Below are 21,636 nucleotides of genomic sequence, written 5' to 3' on the forward strand. Positions count from 1 at the left end.
CAAATCTGGCCTGCTTCCTATTTTGTAAATTAAATTTTATTGGAACACATTCATTCCCATTTGCTTACTTAATATCTGTGGTTGCTTTCATGCTACATCAGCAGTTGAATAGTTACTACAGAGAAAGGCCTGCAAAGCCTAAAATATTTATTAAAAAAATTTCTCAATCCCTGATATAGAAAGTCAGTATAATTATTTTATTTCTAAATGTGCTACAGTTTTAGGAGGCTTCATAGACTGTAGGAAAACATGTAGAACAGAATTTGTATATGATAAAAGATAGGTAACATAAAATTTGCCATTTTGACTGTTTTAAAATATCCACTTCACTGGCATTAAGCAGTGTTTTGTTCCTATCACAACTATTTTGTTCCAGAACTTCTATTTATTTATTTTTTTTAGATTTTTTTTTAACATTATTTATTTTTGAGAGAGAGAGAAAGACCGTGAGCAGCGGAGGGTCAGAGAGAGAGGGAGTCACAGAATCAGAAGCAGGCTCCAGGCTCTGAGCTGTCAGCACAGAGCCTGACATGGGGCTCGAACCCACGAACTGTGGGATCATGTCCTGAGCTGAAGTCAGCCACTCAACCAACTGAGCCACCCAGGCGCCACAATTCCAGAACTTTTAGCACCTCGAGCAGAAACTCCAATACCCATTAAGCTGTCATATCCCATTTCTTCATAGCCTCAACTCTGGGAAATCACTAATCTGCTCTCTGTGGATTTTGCTATTCTGGACATTTCATATAAATGGAATCATAACATTTTGTGACCTTTTGTATCTGGCTTCTTTCACTTAGCATATTGTTTTCAAGGTTCATCCATTTTACAGTATGTATCAATACTTCATTATTTCTATGGCTCAGTAATATTCTATCATATTTTATTCTCTCATTCATCAGTTAATGGTCATTTGGGGTTTTCCCCCCACCTTTTGATTATGTAGTATTCCTATGAACATTCATTCTTTTAGGTATATACTTATGAATAGAACTCTATCTTTAACTTTTCAAGAACTACCAAACTGGTTTTCATAGCAGCAGTACCATTTTGCATTCTCACCAGTAATGTATGAGAGTTTCAGGTTTTCTATACTCTTACCAACACTTGTTATGTTACTGTGATTCTGGTTTAAGCCAGCCTAGCAGCTGTGAGGTGGTATCTCATTTTGCTTTGATTTACATTGAACATCTTTTCATTGGGTTGTTGGCCATGTGTAAATGTTTATTAAGTCTTCTGAATATTTAAAAAATTTCAGTTATTTATCTCTTTGTGTGTTACAAGAATTCCTCATAGCAGCTCCTGGGTGGCTCAATTGGTTAAGTGTCTGACTTAGGCTCAGGTCATGATTTTACGGTTCATGAGTTAGAGTCTCGCCTCAGGCTATATGCTGACAGCTCAGAGCCTGGACCCTGCTTCAGATTCTGTCTGTCTCTCTCTCTCTCAAAAATAAATAAACCTTAACAAAAAGAATTCTTTAGATATTCTAAATAGATTCTTGTCAGATAAATGATTTTCAATTATTTTTTGTTTTTTGCACTCTCTGGGTTGTCTCTACTCTCTTATAGTTTCCATTGATTCACAAAAGTCTTAAAACTGATGAAATCCAATTTATCTATTTTTCCTTTTGTTGCTTATGCATTAAGTGTCATATATAAGAAACCATTGCCAAGTCTAAGGTTGTTAATATTTGCCATTATGCTTTCTTCTAAGAATCTTACAGTCTTAGCTCTTATATTTGCATCTTTGACCCATTTGAGGGTTTTTATATGATGTGAGGTGCATGTGGGCATTTGTTTATCCCAGCATGACTTGTTGAATCTTTTTTCCCCATGGAACAGTCTTGACACTTTTGTTGTAAGTGCATTGACTATACATTTGTGGGCTCATTTCTAGATTCTCAATTCTAGTCTGTTGATCTATACATCTGTCCTTCTGCCAGATTTCAGTAGCTTTGTGGTAAATTTTGAAATCAGATGTGAGTCCTTCAATTTCCTTTTTTTGGTTAAGATTGTTTTAGCTATAGAGGGTTTCTTGGCAATTCCTTATGAATTAGTTTTCAATGTATAGAACTGGTTAAATTTATTCCTAAGTATTATTTTTTTTTATGCTATTTCAATGAAATTTGTTCCTGGATTTCTTTTTTGACCTATTCATTGGTAGTGCTTTGTGATCTAACCTACAGTATATCCTAGGGAATGTTTAATGTGCACTTGAGAATAATATATATTATGTTACTGAGTTGAATGTTGTATATAGGTGTCTTTTATATTTAGTTGGTTTATAGAGTTGTTGAGTCCTCTGTTTTCTTGCTGATCTTCTATCCAGGTGTTCTATCCATTATTGAAAACAGTGTATTGAAGTTTCTAACTATGGTTGTACCAGTGTGTATTTCTTCCTTCAGGTCTGTCCATTTTTGCTTTGTATTCTTTGCTGCGTCGTTAAATTTTTATAAGTTATAAATGTTATATCTTCTTTATGGGTTGATTTTTTAATCAATATATTATCTTTGTTTTTGTCTCTCAAAATAACTTTTTTTGTTGTTTGTTTATTTTAAGAGAGAGAGCTAGTAAGCATGGGGAGAGGCAGAGAGAGAGAATCCCAAGCAGGTCCCACATTGTCAGTGTAGAGCCAGACTCGGGGCTTGAACCCCTGAACCAGGAATCATGACCTGAGTTGAAACCAAGAGTCAGAGGCCTAACCAATGGAACCACCTAGGCATCCCACCTTAAAATAACTTTCAACTTGAAGTCTGTTTGTCTGATATTAGTATAACTGCCCTGGCTCTCTTTGGGTTACTATGCGTGGAATATCTTTTTCCATCCCTTCACTTTCAGCCTCTTTGTGTCTTTAAATCTAAAGTGAGTATCTTGTAAAGTGCATTATAGATGGTTTATAGATTGTTGCTTCTTTACTTTTGGATTTTTAAAAAAAAAGTATTCTGCTGGTCACTGCCTTTGAATTGAAGGCTTTATCCTTTTGTATTCGTCATAAATACTGACAAGGAAGGACTTCTGCCATTTTATTGTGTTCTGTATGTTTTATATCCCTTTTGTTTCTCAATTCCTTATTGCCTTCTTTTGTGTTTGACTTTTTCTGGTAAGATATAGTATTGATTCCATTCTCATTTCCCTTTCTGTATATTTTTTAGTTCTTAAGGATTAATCCAGGGAGTACAGTTAATATCTTAAGTCAATACCAATTTAATCTCAATATTATGAAAAAACTCTGCTTTTGTATATCACTGTCATACCCCCTTTAAGTTGTTATTGTAAAAAATAACATTGTACATTGTATGTCAGTTAACACAGATTTATAATTATTTAAATCCTATAAAAAATGAAAAATTGAAAATCAAAATCTTTTTTTTGTCTTATGGTTTTGAGTTATTGTTTACTGTGCTTTCACTTTTAGTTACTTTTGTAAAACAGATCTACTTAGTGATGAATTTTCTTAGCTTTTGTTGTACAGGGAATCTTTTACTGTCTCTTTGATTATTTTGAAGGATAGTTTTAACATGATACAGAATTCTTGCAGGATATAAAATCTTAGTTGACAGTTTTGTTTTCCCCAGCACTTTAAATCTATAATCTCCTTGCCTTCTGTGCTCTGTGAATTTTGATGAGAATTTAACTGTTGATCTTAATGAGGAGTTCCCAGTTAGACAAAACAAAGGCAACTCCCCTGCATCTGTCCTTCAGGCAGCACCCACGAGATCAAAATGGACAGACACAATTTCTTGGAAACAAATCTCTTGAGTTCCTTTTTGGAACGAACTCACAGTGGGAAACTCTAGCTTGCTTCTTCAAGACTGATTCCAGACTGGAGAGGGGATTGGGCAAGGGTAACACTGTTTCAAGCCTACCACATTTTAGCTCTTTCCTAGTTAAAAGTTTTCTTTGTAAACTTTTGATTGTTTTCGAGAGTTCTTTTTTTTTTTTTTTTTAAGTTTTTATTTTGAGAGACCGTGTGTGCTCACAAATGGGGGAGGGTCAGAGAGAGAGGAAGGGAGAGAATCCCAGGCAGGCTCCCTTTTGCAATGCCCACTCGGGGTTAGGCTCCATCTCACTAATTGTGAGATCATAACCTGATCTGAAACCCCAGGAGTCAGATGCTTAACTGACTGAGCCACCCAGGTGCCCGTCTTCAAGAGTTGATTCTGACTCTGTTTGCAAGTTTTTTTGTTGTTGTTTATATTTTTTTTCTAGTGGGGGACAAACTGCCAAAGTTACCTTCTCTACCTAGCTTTTTGCTGATGTCACTACAGAATAGAGATTTTTTTTAACCTAGTTTCTCTATACCTGTAGCAAGTTGCAGATCAAATATACTGATAAACAATCTATTTAGAGTAAAACATCTCTTCTCAGTAGCTGATCTGCATTCGATTTGACTCTGTTTCCTAAAAGTATAATGTATTATTTTCATGGTTAAAAAAAGTAATTTAATACTTTTTAAAGTATATAGGAATAAGTCAGTTTTCCATGACACCCTTTATTTTAGACATGTTTTATGTCTGGTAAGAATCCATTTATATCATAGATTCAAATTTTTTAAAGTAAAGCAGTTATATATTCATTTTTATTTCTGGAGATACAATGATTTTTAAAATTCTCCTTTCCTAGTTTACCACTTGGGTTTGACTACCTTATAAAATATATTGAGAATTTTTATACTTTATGATACAAAATAGCTAAAGAGGAAAAAAATGAATGTAAAGTGATGATTTTCTTTTTTCTTTTTTCTTTTTTTTTTTTTTTTTGGCAGGTTATTAACAAATTCAAACAGACTTACAACAACCAGAAATGCTGTATGGGCCCTCTCAAATTTATGTAGAGGGAAAAACCCTCCTCCAAACTTTAGTAAGGTATGAGTAAAATATGCAAATTAAGGAATCTATGTAAGTGTTTAAGTCTGCATATAATAGATTTTCAGAGATTGAAGGAACTTTATGCTTTTCTTTAATAATTACTTTTCTTTATTGATTAGACAATATTGAAATATACAGTCAAAAAGAAGTTTCCCTTCTGCTCTTACTTACCTCATGATTTCCTCTTGGCAACCATTGTCACATTGTCACTTGATGTTTATGTATGTTAGTGTTGACTTTAGAAATCTTCTAGTCTAGTTCTTTTCATTTAAAGGAAATTGAAGCCCCTAAAAAGATTAAAGTAATTCATCTAGGTCTATGAGTTGTAAAATTTGAAAAAAAGTTAGTCCACAATGGCTTGTACTTTCCCAAGTACTTTTTATCTATTTAGAATATATTTTCCCCTCATCTGCTCATATTCTGCTAAAAGAGTATATTATTAATAAATTCCCAGTCTAGTTCTATTGTCTTACCAATAAGATACTATTAAAAAGTTAGAATGTAGGTAAATTTCTGGGCACCATTATACTTCTTCTGAAATCAGTATCTATTAATTAAAGAAGAACATTGACTGTAGCACTAACAAAGCTTAAAATCTGGAGAGGATTTAGTAATAAAGTTTCTGGGGGCAAAAATAATAAATTCCTAGTTCAAAAATATGATGTATGAATTAATATGCCTTCTCATTTATACTTTAACCATTCCAGTTTTAAAAAATGGATGATTTGGCTACATTTTGCCTGCATTGCCAACACGACTTTAAAATCTTATTGGTACCATGGTTCTGTTGATCTTTCCATAGCATGTTATGGGTTCACCCGTTGTTCGTATAATTCTTACACAACCATCTATGCCTATTCTAGCCCATGTGTATTGACAAGTACATAATATGACTAAATAGTGAGTATAAAGCATTGTAAAGTATGCTAAAATGAAAAAGGGGAACAAAATTATTATTTTAATCAGAAATTTGGTTTAATAGATACATAGAAAAGTTTTGAGTAAGTTGTACCACAGCTCCTTGAGGAAACATATTATGAAATAATGTTGCAGCAATGGCCTTATTCAGTATAGAAGGACTTTTTACAATTTTCACGTTAATAGTAGAAGAAGAAATGAGTATTTGGACTGGGTTTAATAACAAGGAAAAGAATATTATGTGGCACATAAGTACCCCTCAAACGGCCTTTAAAAAAATCTATATAAAAAAGCTGATTATTTGGCAATGATCATTATAGAATTGGAAGGATAGAAAGTGTTCATATTTTGTCTGAGGAGATGATAAGGGTCAATTTAACTGATGGTGGTGAATCTTTCACCAGCTGTTTCTGTGTTTAGGCTTGCATATGTAGAATTTGCTAATTATATTTATGGTTTTAAGCAATCATAGTAATTTATTTTTTTACCTCTTAAAAATGGTATGGGATAACTGTATTTTAATTGAATTTTTATTCCATGAACTTTGGTTTATGCATTGCTTTTCATTTTAAATTTCTTTCCTTAAAATACATTTCCTTTTTTGTTTTTTTCCTGTTTTAAAATAGTGTGCATCTGTATGTATAGATATTGAAATAATAATTATGAGATAATAGGTGTAAATATATAATTAGTTTAAAATGCCATGTTTGGTTTTTCCTCTTTCTCTACTTAGTAACAGTAATGGATATTTTTTTAATATCTATTTTTGAGAAAGAGAAGGAAAGAGAGCATACAAATGGGGTAGGGGCAGAGAGGGAGAGACAGAATCCCAAGCAGGCTCTGCACTGCCAGCCTGGAGCCTAACGTGGGGCTCAGACTCACGAACCATGAGATCATGACCTGAGCTGAAATCAAGAGTCAACCGCTTAACCTATTGACCCATCCTGGTACCCCTTAAAATATATTTTATATGTATATATATATGTTTATGTATATGTACATCTTACAATGTATTCAAAAAACATGTATTCAGGAGTTGAGATTTAATAAAATAAGTAGTTTTTACTGCTTCTACAAGGTAATTCTTAAAGGAAACTGGCTTTCCTCTCCCCTTCCAAGTATGTGGAGGTAAAGAATACAAAGATTGGTGGTACATTTTGAAAGATTCAGGAATCCTCCAGGAGTCCATGGACCACACTTTGAGAACCATTGGCCTACAACTTAATGCTTAATATCTGCTGAATATCTACCTAATTCCCTTGTCTTCCTTAAATGCTTGCTTATAAGTCACCTTTTCCGTGAGCTTTACTCTGACTACTGTGTATAATAATGTAATCTTTCAGTACCCATAGCCACTGACTTCCACATTTACTGTAATTATTTTCTCAGTATTCTTTAACATAGTATGTATTTTTAAAAAATATTACATATATTAATTTAAAAAAATATTTCTTCCATTAAAATATAAACACCTTAGAGTTAGAAATCTTTGTCTCTTCTTGTTTACTTATGTATTCCAAATTTACAATGTAATTCACATTAGTAGGGGTTAAGGCTTTTGTTGGGTACATTTTCTGTGATTTTTCTATGAGAAATCTTTCCTTCATTACTGACTTTTTGTGAAATTTTTATTACAATCATATTTTATATTTTCAAGATTTTTTTTGTTCTCTGCTTATCTTTATATAGCGTTCTTCTATATGGGTATCATATAGCTTCTTTTATGGTATTACTAATTACTCAGATAATCTAGCAAATTATCTGAGGATTTACAATTTTTTGAAGTTTTCTTTTATCTGGTGTCTCTGTTTCTTTGTATGTTTTTCTTTTGTTTATGGTTTGTCTTAGTCTCTCTTTTACTTGGCGGGGAGTTCCTCATTTAACTGGTGATCTTGGGCACTCTGGACATACTTAGGAGGCAGGCACTAAAAGCTAAATGGAAAATGGGTATATAGGAGGGTGTATAAACTCATTGTTTCATGGACTTCATTAGAGAGTAATTGGGCAGCAAAACTGTGTTTTCGCTGAGGAACTCCAAATTTCAGTATGTTTTCTGAAATCATTCTGTTTCTCCAGAGACAGATGTTCCAGTCTCCTGCTGAAAAGTGTATAGATAGGGTTGAGGGGTGGCATAGATAATACTACTGGAGATGTGAGAATTGGGTATTGGAAGAGGGCTGGAGGATTTCTTCAGTCAGTATGTAAACTTTTACTCTGGAATTTCTGATCTTGTGCTTTATTTCAACCTTGTCTATGCCTGATACCCCAAAGTTCAGTTTCTGTAGTTAACTTTCTGTTGTTCAGTTTCTCCTTAAAATAAATATTAGACAACTACCTATACAATAGGGATCCAGAGTCTAACCAGTTTCTCATTTAGATGTTTAAGCTTTCTTTCTGTTTTAACACAGTTTCTTCTTCTGTCCCTTTTGTGATGCCTGGTACCTCTGATTCTTGAGAATCTTTGGGGTAATAGTTGGATGCCTGGTACCCCTGATTCTTGAGAATCTTTGGGGTAATAGTTGGATAATAAATTCGCTTTCTTCTTCTTTTTTTTTTTTAAATTGGCTTTCTTTTACTGGTAGTTATTACCTCCTCAGGCATCGAGATAACACCTTTCCCTCCCCATTTATAATCCTGTCCACAATATATTATGGGTAGGATTACAGATGTCTACTGCACTCCTCAGAGATGGGATTTGTATTTCTCTCTTTCTTTTCCTTGTTCTGAGAAGACAGTCAGAAATTTTTTATTTTGCTTTAAAAATCTGTAGTACTTCATTGTTTTTCAAGACGGCAAAAAAATTTGGATCAGGTATGCTGAATTTTTTAACTCAAAAATTTATATTTGCTTTAAAAAATGATTTCCACATTTCTCTGTTCAAGGAAGAGAAGGTGGTTGGGAAGGGTAAAGGCACGATTGTTCAGGAAGGATCCAGTTGCGCAGACTTGTTTTACTCACTTACAGACACATCTGTTTTGTAAAGCAACTTTCTTGTTCCTGGGCCCTAGGGTCATCCTTACAGGGGAGGGCCCAGTAGAGAAGATTGATAAGTACTTTCAGAAGGTTATAGTTTAGGTCCTGGCAGTCTTTAAGATTGGGGTGAAGAGAAAATTCATCTAAAATACTAGAGCATGAGGGGCACCTGAGTGACTCAGTTGGCTAAGTATTTGACTTCGGCTTAGGTCATAATCTCTGGGTCCATGAGTTTGAGCCCCGAGTCAAGGGTGCTGACAGCTTGGAGCCTGGAGCCTGCTTCAGATTCTGTGTCTACCTCTCTCTCTTCCCCCTCTCCTGCTCACATTCTCTCTCTGTCAAAAAATAAGTAAACATTAAAAAAAAATTAATAAAAAAGTAAAATACTAGAGCATGAAAAAGCTATTACTACTCTTTTTTTTTTTTTGTAGCATATCTAAATTTAGCATACAGCCCTTTTCTGAGATAGACTAAAGGGTACTTTATATATTTTTTTTCTTCTTAAGGGGTACTTTAGGTTGCTGATTAAAAAAGGAAAACTTTAGGGGCGCCGGAGTGGCTCAGTCAGTTAAGTGTCTGACTCTTGATTTCAGCTCAGGTCATGATCTCACGGTTCGTTGAGTTCGAGCCTCATGTCAGGTTCAGCCCTGACAGCCTGAAGTCTGCTTGGGAATCTGTCTCCCTCTCTCTTACCCCCTCCCCTCTACGTGTGTATGTCCACATAAACTCTCTCTTTCTCTCTCAAAAATAAGGAAATACAAATTTTAAAAAAAACTTTAAGGAATATAGAATCAATACTGATCTTGGCAATAAAAGAGCCAACATCTCAGTCTCCATGCTTACTATATGCCAGCACTGTTCTAAGATGCTCTGTGAATCTAGGTCTGTCTGATTTGAGAAATGAAAGATCATAGAATTCATCTAATTCAGACTTTACTTCACAGATTTGTAAACTATCTCAGAGAGGTGAAGTGATTAAAAAAAGTGATTTCATTTTGTGTTTTCTACATCTTTAGTCCTCCACTATTATTAGGTTTATTTCCAATAATGTACATATAATGAGTAGGTTGAAATTCATTTATGTTGGATCATATTCCATGATTATTATATTAAAACACTTTTAACATTTTTACTTCCCTTGGTTTTGGTATGCCTTTTTTGGGTGTATATATATATGATTTAAACATAGGGGATCTTAAATACGTATTTTATTACCCTAAAAAACTTTAAATTACCACATATCTTATTTAAGATTATTTGGAAACAGTTACGTGTTCGTAGATCTGATCATAATTTTAAAACAATAGAATGTTGCAATTTCTCTGGTATTTTTGTAGCTTTAAATTTTTGTTGTAAAAGTTTCTATGTTTTCCTAATGAAACTTGGTCTTAGAGAAAATTGTTAAATACTGGCTCCTCTCTTTTCTTCCAGGTTTCACCTTGCTTAAATGTCTTGTCACGATTATTGTTTAGCAGTGACCCAGATGTGTTAGCAGATGTGTGCTGGGCCCTTTCTTATCTCTCTGATGGACCCAATGATAAAATTCAGGCAGTCATTGATTCTGGAGTCTGTCGAAGATTGGTGGAACTTTTGATGTAACTATAACATATGATGAATAATTGTATGCGTGTGTATTAAGATTAGCAGTTAGAATAATGGCCTTGTGAATATCTCAAGAGTTACGATCTTTCGGAAGGATTAAAAAGCCATTAACCCCACTTTTCAGAATGGCTTTAATGCTGAAAAGCAGACCCTTAAATTTGTATCTCATATCCTCTAGTTGGAATTCATCATTTGGTTAATGTATTTCATTAATTTTAATCTCTTTATGAGTGGGAGGAATTTAATTCAGCAGGTATGTATGGAATTCCTATTACCTGCTAGAGTGTTGTACAAAATATTGTTAATGAAGTATAGAACACAGTACTTGCTCTCACAGAGCCTGTAATCTAGTTAATTGTTCATTACAGTAACTAATTTATGTAAAAGTCCATATAATGAAAACATTTAGTATTTCACTTGTGTTAGTATTTTACTTGCCAGGCTATTATTGCTGCCTTCATTAAAAAGAACAGATTTTATATAAAAGAAGCTAAAAACTTGTAAGACAGTTTGTTTTAAAAAGATAGTTTCTTAGAGTGGCTAGGTGGCTCAGTTGGTTGTGCATCTGACTCTTAATTTCAGCTCGGGTCATTATCTTAGGGTCATGGGATCAAGCAAGCCCCTTGTCAGGCTTTGCGCTGAGTGTGGAGCCTTCTTGGGATTCTTTCTCTCTCTCCCACTGCCCCTCCCCTGCTTCTTTTCTTGCTCTAAAAAAAATACATATATAATATATATATTTTAAGGAAAGGTTTCTTCATCCTTTTATTTTATTAAAAATTTTTTTAATGTTTATATATTTTTGAGAGAGACAGAGACAAGGTGTGAGATGGGGGCAGAGAGAGAAAGGGAGACACGGAATCTGAGGCAGGCTCTAGGCTCTGAGCTGTGAGTACAGAACCTGATGCGGGGCTCGAACTCACGAACTGTGAGATCATGACCTTAGCAGTTGTTGGATGCCTAACCAACTGAGCCACCCAGGCGCCCCCCACATCCTTTTCTTTTAAGAAATTTATTATACTCCTTCTTTTTGTCAATAAACAAAACAAGTCAGACAGTACAAAGAAGAGAGGTCTGATAAGGGATTGTGGCTCAAGTTTGAGGACAGGATCTAATGAGGGTGTCAGGGCTCAAACTTGAGGGTGGCACCCACTAGACCAGAATAGCAAGCAGGCTTGAGCAAGGTGCTTATGCATAGCAGCCTAGCCAGATCAGTTTGGTCATGTGTGGGGAGATTGTGATAAAAGTAGCCAGTTTCTTGTTCTAAGATAATGGAGATATAAATATGAAAGCGAGGAAAGCCAGAATAACCTTGTGGCATTAGATTAGAACTGGAGATTTGAATGTGAACTCATGGCTTTTAACATAAAGAGATAGATGTAGAAATAAATGTATCTGTAAGTGTGTATGTGTGTATGTGTGTAGCCTCTTAAAGGGCCTGGGAGTAGAGACACAGCTATACTAAAAAGCTGAACACACCAAATCTTGGTTTTTACTACTCTTTGTTAATAGGAACCAAACTAACTTATTGAATAAAATAGACATCTATGAGTCCACACTAAAATAAGTAGGTAAATCAATGGATAGAAAAGACATAATTGAAATAATGGTATTAGAAAATTATCATTGCCAACAATATTAATAATAATTTGGAAAGTACACACCAAGAAATGGTGAAAGCAGTGCTAAAAGTGGGAGAAGGAATGGGATTTTAACATAGTCTGAAAGTATAGCCTCTCAAAAATATTAATTATAAAGGGAAAAACAATAATGTTAAAGTGGAGAAATCTGATGGACACCATCTTAATTGACTAGAGTTCAGCACCACTACTGTAGATAAAATAAATATCAGATGCTATACTATGTAATGAAAAGACTATAGCATTTGTGATGTCCCAGCTAAAAGTATATAAGTTGTGTCTTAATCATGAGGAAACATTGGGGAAAACCAGATAATTGGCTAATGATCATCAAAAAATGTCAAGATCATAATGAAAAACATAGGAACTTTTTTTAGTTGAAAAAGACTAGAGACATGACAGCTGGGTGTAATACATAATCCTGGATTAAAATTTTTTACTACGGAGGTATAACTGGGGTAATTAGTGAAACTTGAATGGGATTTCTGGGTAAAGAGTATAAGGAATTTTTGTCCTATTTTTGCAATTTTTTTGGTAAATTTTAACTCACACAACATGTCACATAGCATTGATATTTTTATTATTTTTAGGCACAATGATTATAAAGTTGTATCACCTGCATTAAGAGCAGTTGGTAATATTGTGACTGGTGATGATATTCAAACACAGGTGAGTTCAGACTTTAATATGCTAAATTGTTAACATAATGGGTTTTAAGAAATTCACCTGTTTCATACTACTCGATTGCATATTAATCAAGACTTTAGCATTGCCGTAACTATATAGACATCTATAATGTAATTATAATAAGTATATTCTTGATAATAAGTGATCAACCTCAAATACCTCTATGTGGGGGCGCCTGGGTGAGTCGGTCTGTTGGGCGTCCGACTTTGGTTTAGGTCATGGTCTCGCGATTTGTGAGTTCAAGCCCCACGTCGGGCTCTATGTTGATCGCTCGGAGCCTGGAGCCTGCTTCAATTCTGTGTGTCCCTCCTCACTCGTACTCTGTATCTGTCTCTCTCAAAAATAAATAAACATTAAAAAAATACTTCTATGTTAAAGCACTATACTAGATTTATATTGATATAAGGAAATACAAGATAGAAGGTAGGCTTTTGAGGGATTTATAATAAAATTGAGAAAATATGCATTAAAACAGTAAATTGCGCAAGTTAGTATATGTTTAATGAGAGCTAATTAGTCAGTATATGCTATAAAAATTTTAAGAAGAGATCACTGTGCTGAGAAATCTTTGTAGATTCTATAAAGGGGTTGTAATTAAAGTTGTGTCTTAAAGGTGAAGAAGAATTAAAGTAAACCAGAAGAGATTTATGTGACCATAGGTACAGAAGTAGACGTGTGAGTTGTGTTTAAGAGACATTAAGCTTGACTACAAGAGAACAATCAGGGAGAGAGTGATTATAAACAGGTTAGAAGAGATTGGTTGGAAATGGGAGGACCTTTTTTAGTAGATTGAAGATATAGTTTATGAGAATGGAAGGAAAATTTCCTGGATTTGTAACTGCATGTGTCTGTGTCTGTCTGTGTGTCTTTTGGAGAATTGGTGAGATACCAAAAAATGTCTAATGTCAAGATTACATCTGGGGCGTCTTCCTTGAAGATAGGAACTTGAACTCTGTAACACATTAGATTTTCCTTTGTTTCCCACCATAAAATAAACCTTATTCTAATTTACATATTGTCTTTCAGTTTTAATTTTTTCAAGTCCTATTTAGGTATTTATCTTAGTTATTAAATAGTTGATTCTCAGTAATTGATAGTTACTAATTTGAAATAGCTCTTTAAATGAGAATACCCTTTTAAACATACACTCTTTTCAGCAGAATTTTCATATACTGCTTCATGCATTCTCCACCAAGTAAGTTTAATGTAAATCATTGTGGGTATTTTGAAAATAGGAAAATACTTTTGCCATGGAATGAAGAATGTAAAGAGACAAAGCAGAACATACTATTTTGTCAAAGAAAAGTGGGATAAACATTTTAATGAAAAAATTATCTTATTCTATACATTGAGGTTTTTTACCATTTATAGAATCAGGTATTTTCAACCTGTTTGAATTTTTTTTTCCTATCATTTTATCCGGTAAAACTAGGGGTCAGATCCTGACCAGTCACTAAATCTCTCTTCAAATTGTTGTATCAGTTGAACTCTTGAGTGTATTCCTAAACTTGAAGGGCACACCTCTGAGTGTACTGCTTATTCGCGTTTTGGTGGTTTGACACGGCACTTTCCTGCACCAGCATAAGACGAGTTTTGGCAAGGGGGGAGAGTGGAAGATAGCAAACCTAAATTTTACTTTGAAAAGAATCTCTTTTTTCCTAATTTAGTTTTCAGAGTTGTTTTTGTATTTCTAAGTTAAATCATTAGTATATATTCTTTTGGTTTTGGTTTTGGTTTTGTTTTTTGCTATAAAACTTTGTTTCCATTTCTCATTTTTGTTTTAGGTAATTTTGAATTGCTCTGCATTACCGTGTCTCTTACACTTGTTGAGTAGCCCAAAGGAATCAATCAGAAAAGAAGCCTGCTGGACTGTTTCTAACATCACTGCTGGAAATAGAGCTCAGATCCAGGTAAATACCTTTCAGATCTAAGAAAACAGCAAGATTTCATAAGTTAGTTTGGATAAAAGTCAGCATTTTATCAGGGAGGCTTTTTTTTTTTTAATGATTACTTAAAAAGATTCTTGAAAAGTATTTTAAGGAGCATAGCCTTTTCTCTTCTAAAATAATAACATTCATTTGTCGTAGTCTAGTGAGGAATTGTGTGTGTTTATGTGCATAAAATTGCCCACAGTGCTGGACACATATGGCTAGTCTTTAAAGAGGATGGATTAGGGGCGCCTGGGTGGCTCAGTCAGTAAAGTGTCTGGCTTTAGCTCGGGTCATGATCTCACGGTTCATGGGTTTGAGCCCCGCGTCAGGCTCTATGCTGATAGCTAGCTCAGAGCCTGGAGCCTGTCTTTGGATTCTGTGTCTCCCTTTCTCTCTGACCCTCCCCTGCTCATGCTGTCTCTCTCTCTCTTAAAAAAATAAATAAAACATTAAAATAAACGTTAAAAAGGATGGATTAATATTAATTTTAAGTAAGTTAGGTAATGATCTTCCTCTCTAAGCTTTTAAGTAGTCATTTATTAGGATCTTATCCAGCTTCTTGAGTCAAAAGTTACTTACCCATTTTGGTCTATTATCCACCTTGTGCTTTATCATCTTTAAAATTAATATTCTGTTAATATATTCTCCAATCATGAAAATTTGCTGAAAGATTAGAAAGATTACCAGAGGTATTTCCAAAAGGCCTGACATTTTAAAGCCAACGAGTCTTAAAGATATCTCCACTTACTAATATGTTTAAAACAGAATTTGCATTGATTACGCTGTATAATTTTTCCTCCTCAGGCTGTTATAGATGCAAATATTTTTCCTGTTTTGATTGAGATTCTTCAGAAAGCAGAGTTTCGCACCAGAAAAGAAGCAGCTTGGGCTATAACTAATGCAACATCAGGAGGCACTCCAGAACAAATAAGGTATGATAGAGATTTATATTTTAAAATGTCAGTAAAATGAAATGAAGTACTATATACATATTATTTGTTGATGAAACTAAAACATTATTTCTAAGTCAGTTAATAAGCATTTTAACGTGAGACAAAAGCTTTTGTTACATCAGTTATATTATTCACAGTAAGTTTTTTTAAATTAAAGGACAATTAACATCATTCTCTTTGACAGACTATGAAAAATCAGAGATTAAAAATCTAAAAAAGAAAAGTCTATATTTGCAAATTTTTTTAGGCCATTAAAGTCACATACATGTAACTTTATTATATAGAAATGGCTAATGAATTTGAGCATCTCTTACTTAAAATAACATTGAAATAGACATTTGTTTGTATAGTGATGTTCTCCTAATTGATTATTAGCCTTACCTATGAATGGGATCTTTTATTTTTCTATACTAGTTTTCTGTTTCTTTTTTTTTTAAGTTTTATTTATTTTTGAGAGAGAGAGAGACTACGTGAGCAGGGGAGGGGCAGAGAGAGAGGGAGATACAGAATATGAAGCAGGCTCCAGGCTCTTGAGCTGTCAGCACAGAGCCCAACACGGGGCTCGAACCCAAGAACTGTGAGATCATGACCTGAGCTAAAGTCTGTGCTTCACCGACTGAGCCACCCAGGTGCCCCTATACTAGTTTTCTTTCTTCTTTATGGTAACTTTTTGAATCTAAGCCCTTTTAATTTATTTACTTGTTTATTTTACTAACAACATAAATGGGTACCATGGGCTTTGAAGTCAGGCTGCTTTCAAATCCTGTTCCCTCAGTAAAAGTTGTGTGACCTTGACAAAGTCACTTTACCTGTCTAATCCTCAGTTTCTTCATTTGTTAAAAATTTATATATTCATCTTGAAAGAGAATAAGCAGGAGACAGGCAGAGAGAGAGAGAGAGAGAGAGAAAAGATCCCAAGTAGGCTCTGTGCTGTCAGCTTGGAGCCCAACATGGGGCTCAATCCCATGAGATCGTGACCTGAATCAAAACCAAGAGTCAGACACTTAACTGTCTGAGCCACCTAGATACTCCAGTTTTTTCATTTTTTTTAATGAATTTGATTAACATACAGTACTTTATAGTAGTATCTTGATAATTAAATGTAATTCTCACATTTAAATGCATAAATGGTGCCTAAACATTAAGTTCTCTACTAAGATTAGCTGCTGTTATTATTATTTGTAATCATCACAACTTTTATGATCAGAATGATCCCTGAGTTTCTTTTTATCTTGTGCATTTATCCTCTTTTACCTCATCACAAGGTTCTACTTCGCACTTGTATAAACGCCTGACTTCCTACAGAATCTTCTTGATCTATGGATTTGTCTGTGAAACTTGGGACTTTTTAGGTTTCTTAAAATGTCTATTTTGGAGATATTTTCTAATGGGTATTTGATTTGTTTCTTAACTTATAAAAGAAGAAGTCAGGCTACTAGCTACTTTACAATGAAAAGATTGCCTTCACTTGTACTATTATCTTGCTGTCTAAGATTTATGTTTCTACATATTGATAACATCTTTCTCTACTTTTTATTTTCCCTTCCACTTGTTTCATTATATTTGCATTTCATTATGTTATGAATATAAGCACTAATAAAACATCTTTACTTTGTTTTAGCTTGCATTTTTTTATATACTAATGTTATTCTTACCTGCTTTGGGAACTAAAGTTCTTTGTTCACCTACAAATAGTTGTGTTTTTTCAACTTATATTCATTATTATGTCTAGTCCATATATAATTACTTAAATTTATTAGTGTGAATCAAGTGTCCAAACTGAGATGATTATTTTTCTAACCATTTTCACCGTTTAATTAATTCTACATATATGGGGAGAGGTCTTAATGTCAGATTAATTTCAGCATGCATACTATTAATATTTATTGAAAATCTGATGTTGCTAGCTGTTGAGCTAAGTCATTTCAGTTATTGAGTCCCAAGCGTGTATCAGATACTTTCATGTACTTTATGTCCTCTAGCTTCATACCTCTATGGGATATTCATTCAACAAATATATTGATCAATGATAGTATAGTATAAGGCAGTTGAGTGCTCTAGTAAAGGTATGTACTTTAAAAAAGAAAGTGGAAACCAACTCTTATTGAATGCTTAACTATATTTTTACAGCCACACTCTGAGCTTGGTACTGTTATTATCCCCATTTTAAGATGGAGAAACTGAGGCACAGAGCAGTCACTCAAAGTCAGACAACTAGTAAGGAGTGAATTTGGGACTTGAAGTCATACATTCTGGCTTCACACATTTTTTTCCTTTATGCTTAGTGGACTTTTTGTCAAGTAAATCAGTTACTTTATATTACAGAGAATGGAAGAGAGCTAATAAAAACTAGAAAAGGACAAAGTATTAAATGAGTGGAATAACTTTTGTGAACATTGTATGTTAAAATTATTCACAACAGGGGTGCCTGGTGGCTCAGTAAGCAGTGGCTGACTTCAGCTCAGGTGATGATCTCATAGTTTGTGGGTTCAAGCCCGCATCAGGCTCTGTGTTGACAGCTCACAGCCTGGAACCTGCTTCGGATTCTGTGTCTCCCTCTCTCTCTGACCCTCCCCAGCTCACACTCTGTGTCTCTCTCTCTTTCTCAAAAATAAATGTAAAAAAAATTTATTCACAACAAAGCCTGTTTTGCTCCTAGAAGCCTTCTATGCTCCTGAAACACAGGAGATATATTAGAACATCAGCTATGATAGTTTTTGTGGGAAATGTGATTTAAATGTTCCTTCTCCCTCTCCATTTCTACTTACCCCCATATGACCCCGCTGTGTGTACATAGGCACACCTTTAAAAAAGAAAATAATCACCTTGAAGCCACTATTCTTAGCATTCAAAACAGACTCAAGTACCAACTTGCTCGTGTGTATATTTTTGTAATGTATATAATACCATTTATTGCTATTTATGTTAAATGAGAATAGGAGAGTAAAAAGAAGTTTCAGATTCCTATGGAAATGAAAATTCAAATGTTTTCATGTTTGAGTTTATATAGGAGTAGTTTTTTAATTGTTTATGTAACATTTCACTAAAGAATATATTCCTATCATTGTTGTAAATATTTATTTAAATATTTTTGAATTTTTTTTCTGTTTTTTTTTTTTAATTATTCTGAAGGTATTTGGTAGCCTTAGGTTGCATTAAACCACTTTGTGACCTTTTGACTGTTATGGACTCTAAAATAGTCCAAGTGGCTTTAAATGGACTTGAAAATATTCTACGTCTTGGAGAACAAGAATCTAAGCAAAATGGAATAGGCATTAATCCATACTGTGCTCTCATTGAAGAAGCATATGGTAAGCAGTCAGTTCAAAATTTATCATTATAGTCCATTCTTTTTGTTTTTAATTGCTATTTAATGTTACATTGGTTTCAGTAGTAGAAGGTAATGATTCAATATTTGTATATACTGCAAAACGATTACCATACTAAAAGTCTAGTTAACAACCATTACTGTATATAGTTATAAATATTTTTTCTTGTGGTGAGAACTTTTAAGATCTACTCTCTTAGCAGCTTAATAAATGTATAATAAAATATTCTTAACTATCGTCCCCATGCTATACATTATATCTCCATGACTTACTTATAACTAGAAGTTTGTAACATTTGACCTCCTTCCACGTATTTGTCAGCTTTCCTCACTGGCAACCACCAGTCTGTTCTCTGTCTCTAGGAGCTTGGTATTTATTTGTTTTTGTTTTTGGATTTCACCTATAAGTGAGATCATATGGTATTTGTCTTTCTCTGGATGACTTATTTTATTTGGCATAATGCCCTTAGTCCATCCATGTCACACATGGCAAGATTTCATTTTTTTTTATGGCTGAGTAATATTTTATTGTATACATGTATACCACAGTTTTTAAATTCTTCATCCATCAGTAAACACTTAGGTTGTTTATGTATCTAGGCCACTGTAAATAGTGCTGCAGTGAACATGGGGATGCAGGTATCTTTTCTAGTTAGTGTTTTTGTTATCTTTGGATAAATAACCAGAAATGGAATTGCTAAATTGTATGGTAATTTTTTTTTTTAGTATTTTAATTTTTTTGAAAACCCTCTATACTGTTTACCATTGTGGCTGCACCAATTTACATTCCTACCAGCAATGCACCAGGGTCCTGTTTTCTTCACATCAGTGCTTGTTATTTCTAGTCTTTTTGAGAATAGTCGTTCTAACAGATATCAGGTGATATTTCATTGTAGTTTTGATTTATATTTTTCTGATGATTAGTGATGCTGAGCACCTTTTCAACCTGTTGGATATCTGTGTTCTTTGGAAAAATATCTGTTCAGATCGATCCTCTGTCCATTTTTTAACAAGATTGTTTGTTTTTGGTGTTGAGTTTTACGAGGTCTTTATGTATTTTGGGTATATGATTTACAAATATTTTCCCCCACTCTGTAGGTGGTCTTTTCATTTTGTTGATGACTTCCTCTGCTGTACAGAAGCTTTTTAGTTGGATGTAGTATCACTTGTTTATTTTGACTTTTGTTGCCTTTGCTTTTGGTATCAAATCCAAAGAATTGCCAAGACCAATATCAAAGAGTTTAACACCTGTGTTTTCTTCTAGGAGTTTTAGGATTTCAGACCTTACATTCAAGTCATCCATTCAGGGTTTTAGTGTGTGGTTTAAGATAGTGGCCCAGTTTTCATTCTTTTGTATGTAGCTGTCCAGTTTTCCCAGCACCATTTTTTTAAATGTTAATTTGCTTTTGAAAGCGAGAGAGCAGGGGAGGGCAGAGAGAGGAGACACGGAATCTGAAGCAGGATCCAAGGTCCAGGCTGTCAGCACAGAGCCCGATATGGGGATCAAACCCATGAACCATGAGATCATGACCTGAGCTAAAGTCCGACACTTAACGGACTGAGCCACCCAGGCAACCCCCCCAGCACCATTTTTTTAAGAGACTGTCGTTTCCCATTGTATGTTTCTTCTTTGCTCGTTTGTAGTAATTTAATTGATGTTATATGTGGATTTCTTACTGAGTTCTCCATTCTGTTCCACTGATCTGTTTTTATGCAACTAAGTTTTGATTATTATAGTTTTGTAATATAGTGTGATATCAAGGAGTATAAAGCCTCCAGGTGTGTTGTTCTTTCTTAAGATTGCATCTAGCTATTTGGGGTTTTATGTAGTTCAATACAAATTTTAGGATTGTTCTGTTTCTGTGAATAATGCCATTGGAATTTTTATGTGGATGATGCTGAGTCTATATATTGCTTTAGATATTATGGACATTTTAACCATATTAATTCTTCTAACCCATGAGCACAGAACATCTTTCCGTTTGTGTTGTCTTCAGTTCCTTTCATTATAGTTTTCAGTGTACAGGTCTTTTACCTTCTTGGTTAAATTTATTCCTAGGTATTTTATTCATTTTGATGCACTTGTAAATGGAATTATTTTTTAAATTTCTCTTTTCATAGTTTGTTATTAGTTTATGGACATGAACTATATTTTTGCACAGATTTTGTATCCCCCTACTTTACTGAATTCATTGATTATTTTTAACAGTTTTTTGGTGGAATCTTTAGGATTTTCTCTGTGTAAAACCATGTCATCTGCAAATGATGACAGTTTTACTTCTTCCTTTTTGAATTAGATACCTTTTATTTCCTTTTATTGCCTCATTGCTCTGGCTAGTCCTTCCAGGATTATCCTGCAATAATATATTTGAAGAAGTATATCTGTAATCAAATGAAAAATATTTTCAGTGTCACTCAGACTTATGTGTAGATTGTTTTCCTTGAAAGCAGTGAAATGAAGTACTATAGATTCTGCTTATCTTATAAAAATAGACGTTTTCAGTTTCACTTATAGGTTATACTTTTGGTAAATTATATAGTAGCTACATTGGATTTGCAAATAGTATTCATCCCATATTAGTATCTTCTGTTTCATTCTCTGAGATAATGTGTGTGTGTTAGTTTGCTCACCTTTTAGTATTTAGTGTTTAGTTTTTGTTTTGATACTTTCCATTTTTATGCCTTTTATTTAGCATAATTACTTTGGAAAGGACCTGTGGAGTTACATAATCTAAAACTG

The 21,636-nt window shown here is 34.0% G+C and overlaps 1 protein-coding gene across 4 annotated transcripts in view; it reads left to right on the forward strand.

Moving 5' to 3' along the window:
* The window catches only part of KPNA5 (karyopherin subunit alpha 5), a 40,134-nt gene that overhangs the window by 14,726 nt on the left and 3,772 nt on the right, over window positions 1–21,636 (forward strand). For 2 of the 4 annotated variants that reach the window (XM_029944695.1, XM_029944694.1), the window contains 6 exons: window positions 4,765–4,864; window positions 10,190–10,353; window positions 12,588–12,666; window positions 14,469–14,594; window positions 15,420–15,547; window positions 18,701–18,879. In XM_029944695.1, coding sequence (XP_029800555.1) covers window positions 4,765–4,864; window positions 10,190–10,353; window positions 12,588–12,666; window positions 14,469–14,594; window positions 15,420–15,547; window positions 18,701–18,879 — 776 coding nt within the window. The remainder of the gene's footprint in view (window positions 1–4,764; window positions 4,865–10,189; window positions 10,354–12,587; window positions 12,667–14,468; window positions 14,595–15,419; window positions 15,548–18,700; window positions 18,880–21,636) is intronic. The other 2 variants (XM_029944697.1, XM_029944696.1) reach the window with 2 other exon arrangements.

This window comes from Suricata suricatta, chromosome 7, assembly GCF_006229205.1.
Source record: "Suricata suricatta isolate VVHF042 chromosome 7, meerkat_22Aug2017_6uvM2_HiC, whole genome shotgun sequence".
In the NCBI taxonomy this organism is placed as follows: domain Eukaryota; kingdom Metazoa; phylum Chordata; class Mammalia; order Carnivora; family Herpestidae; genus Suricata; species Suricata suricatta.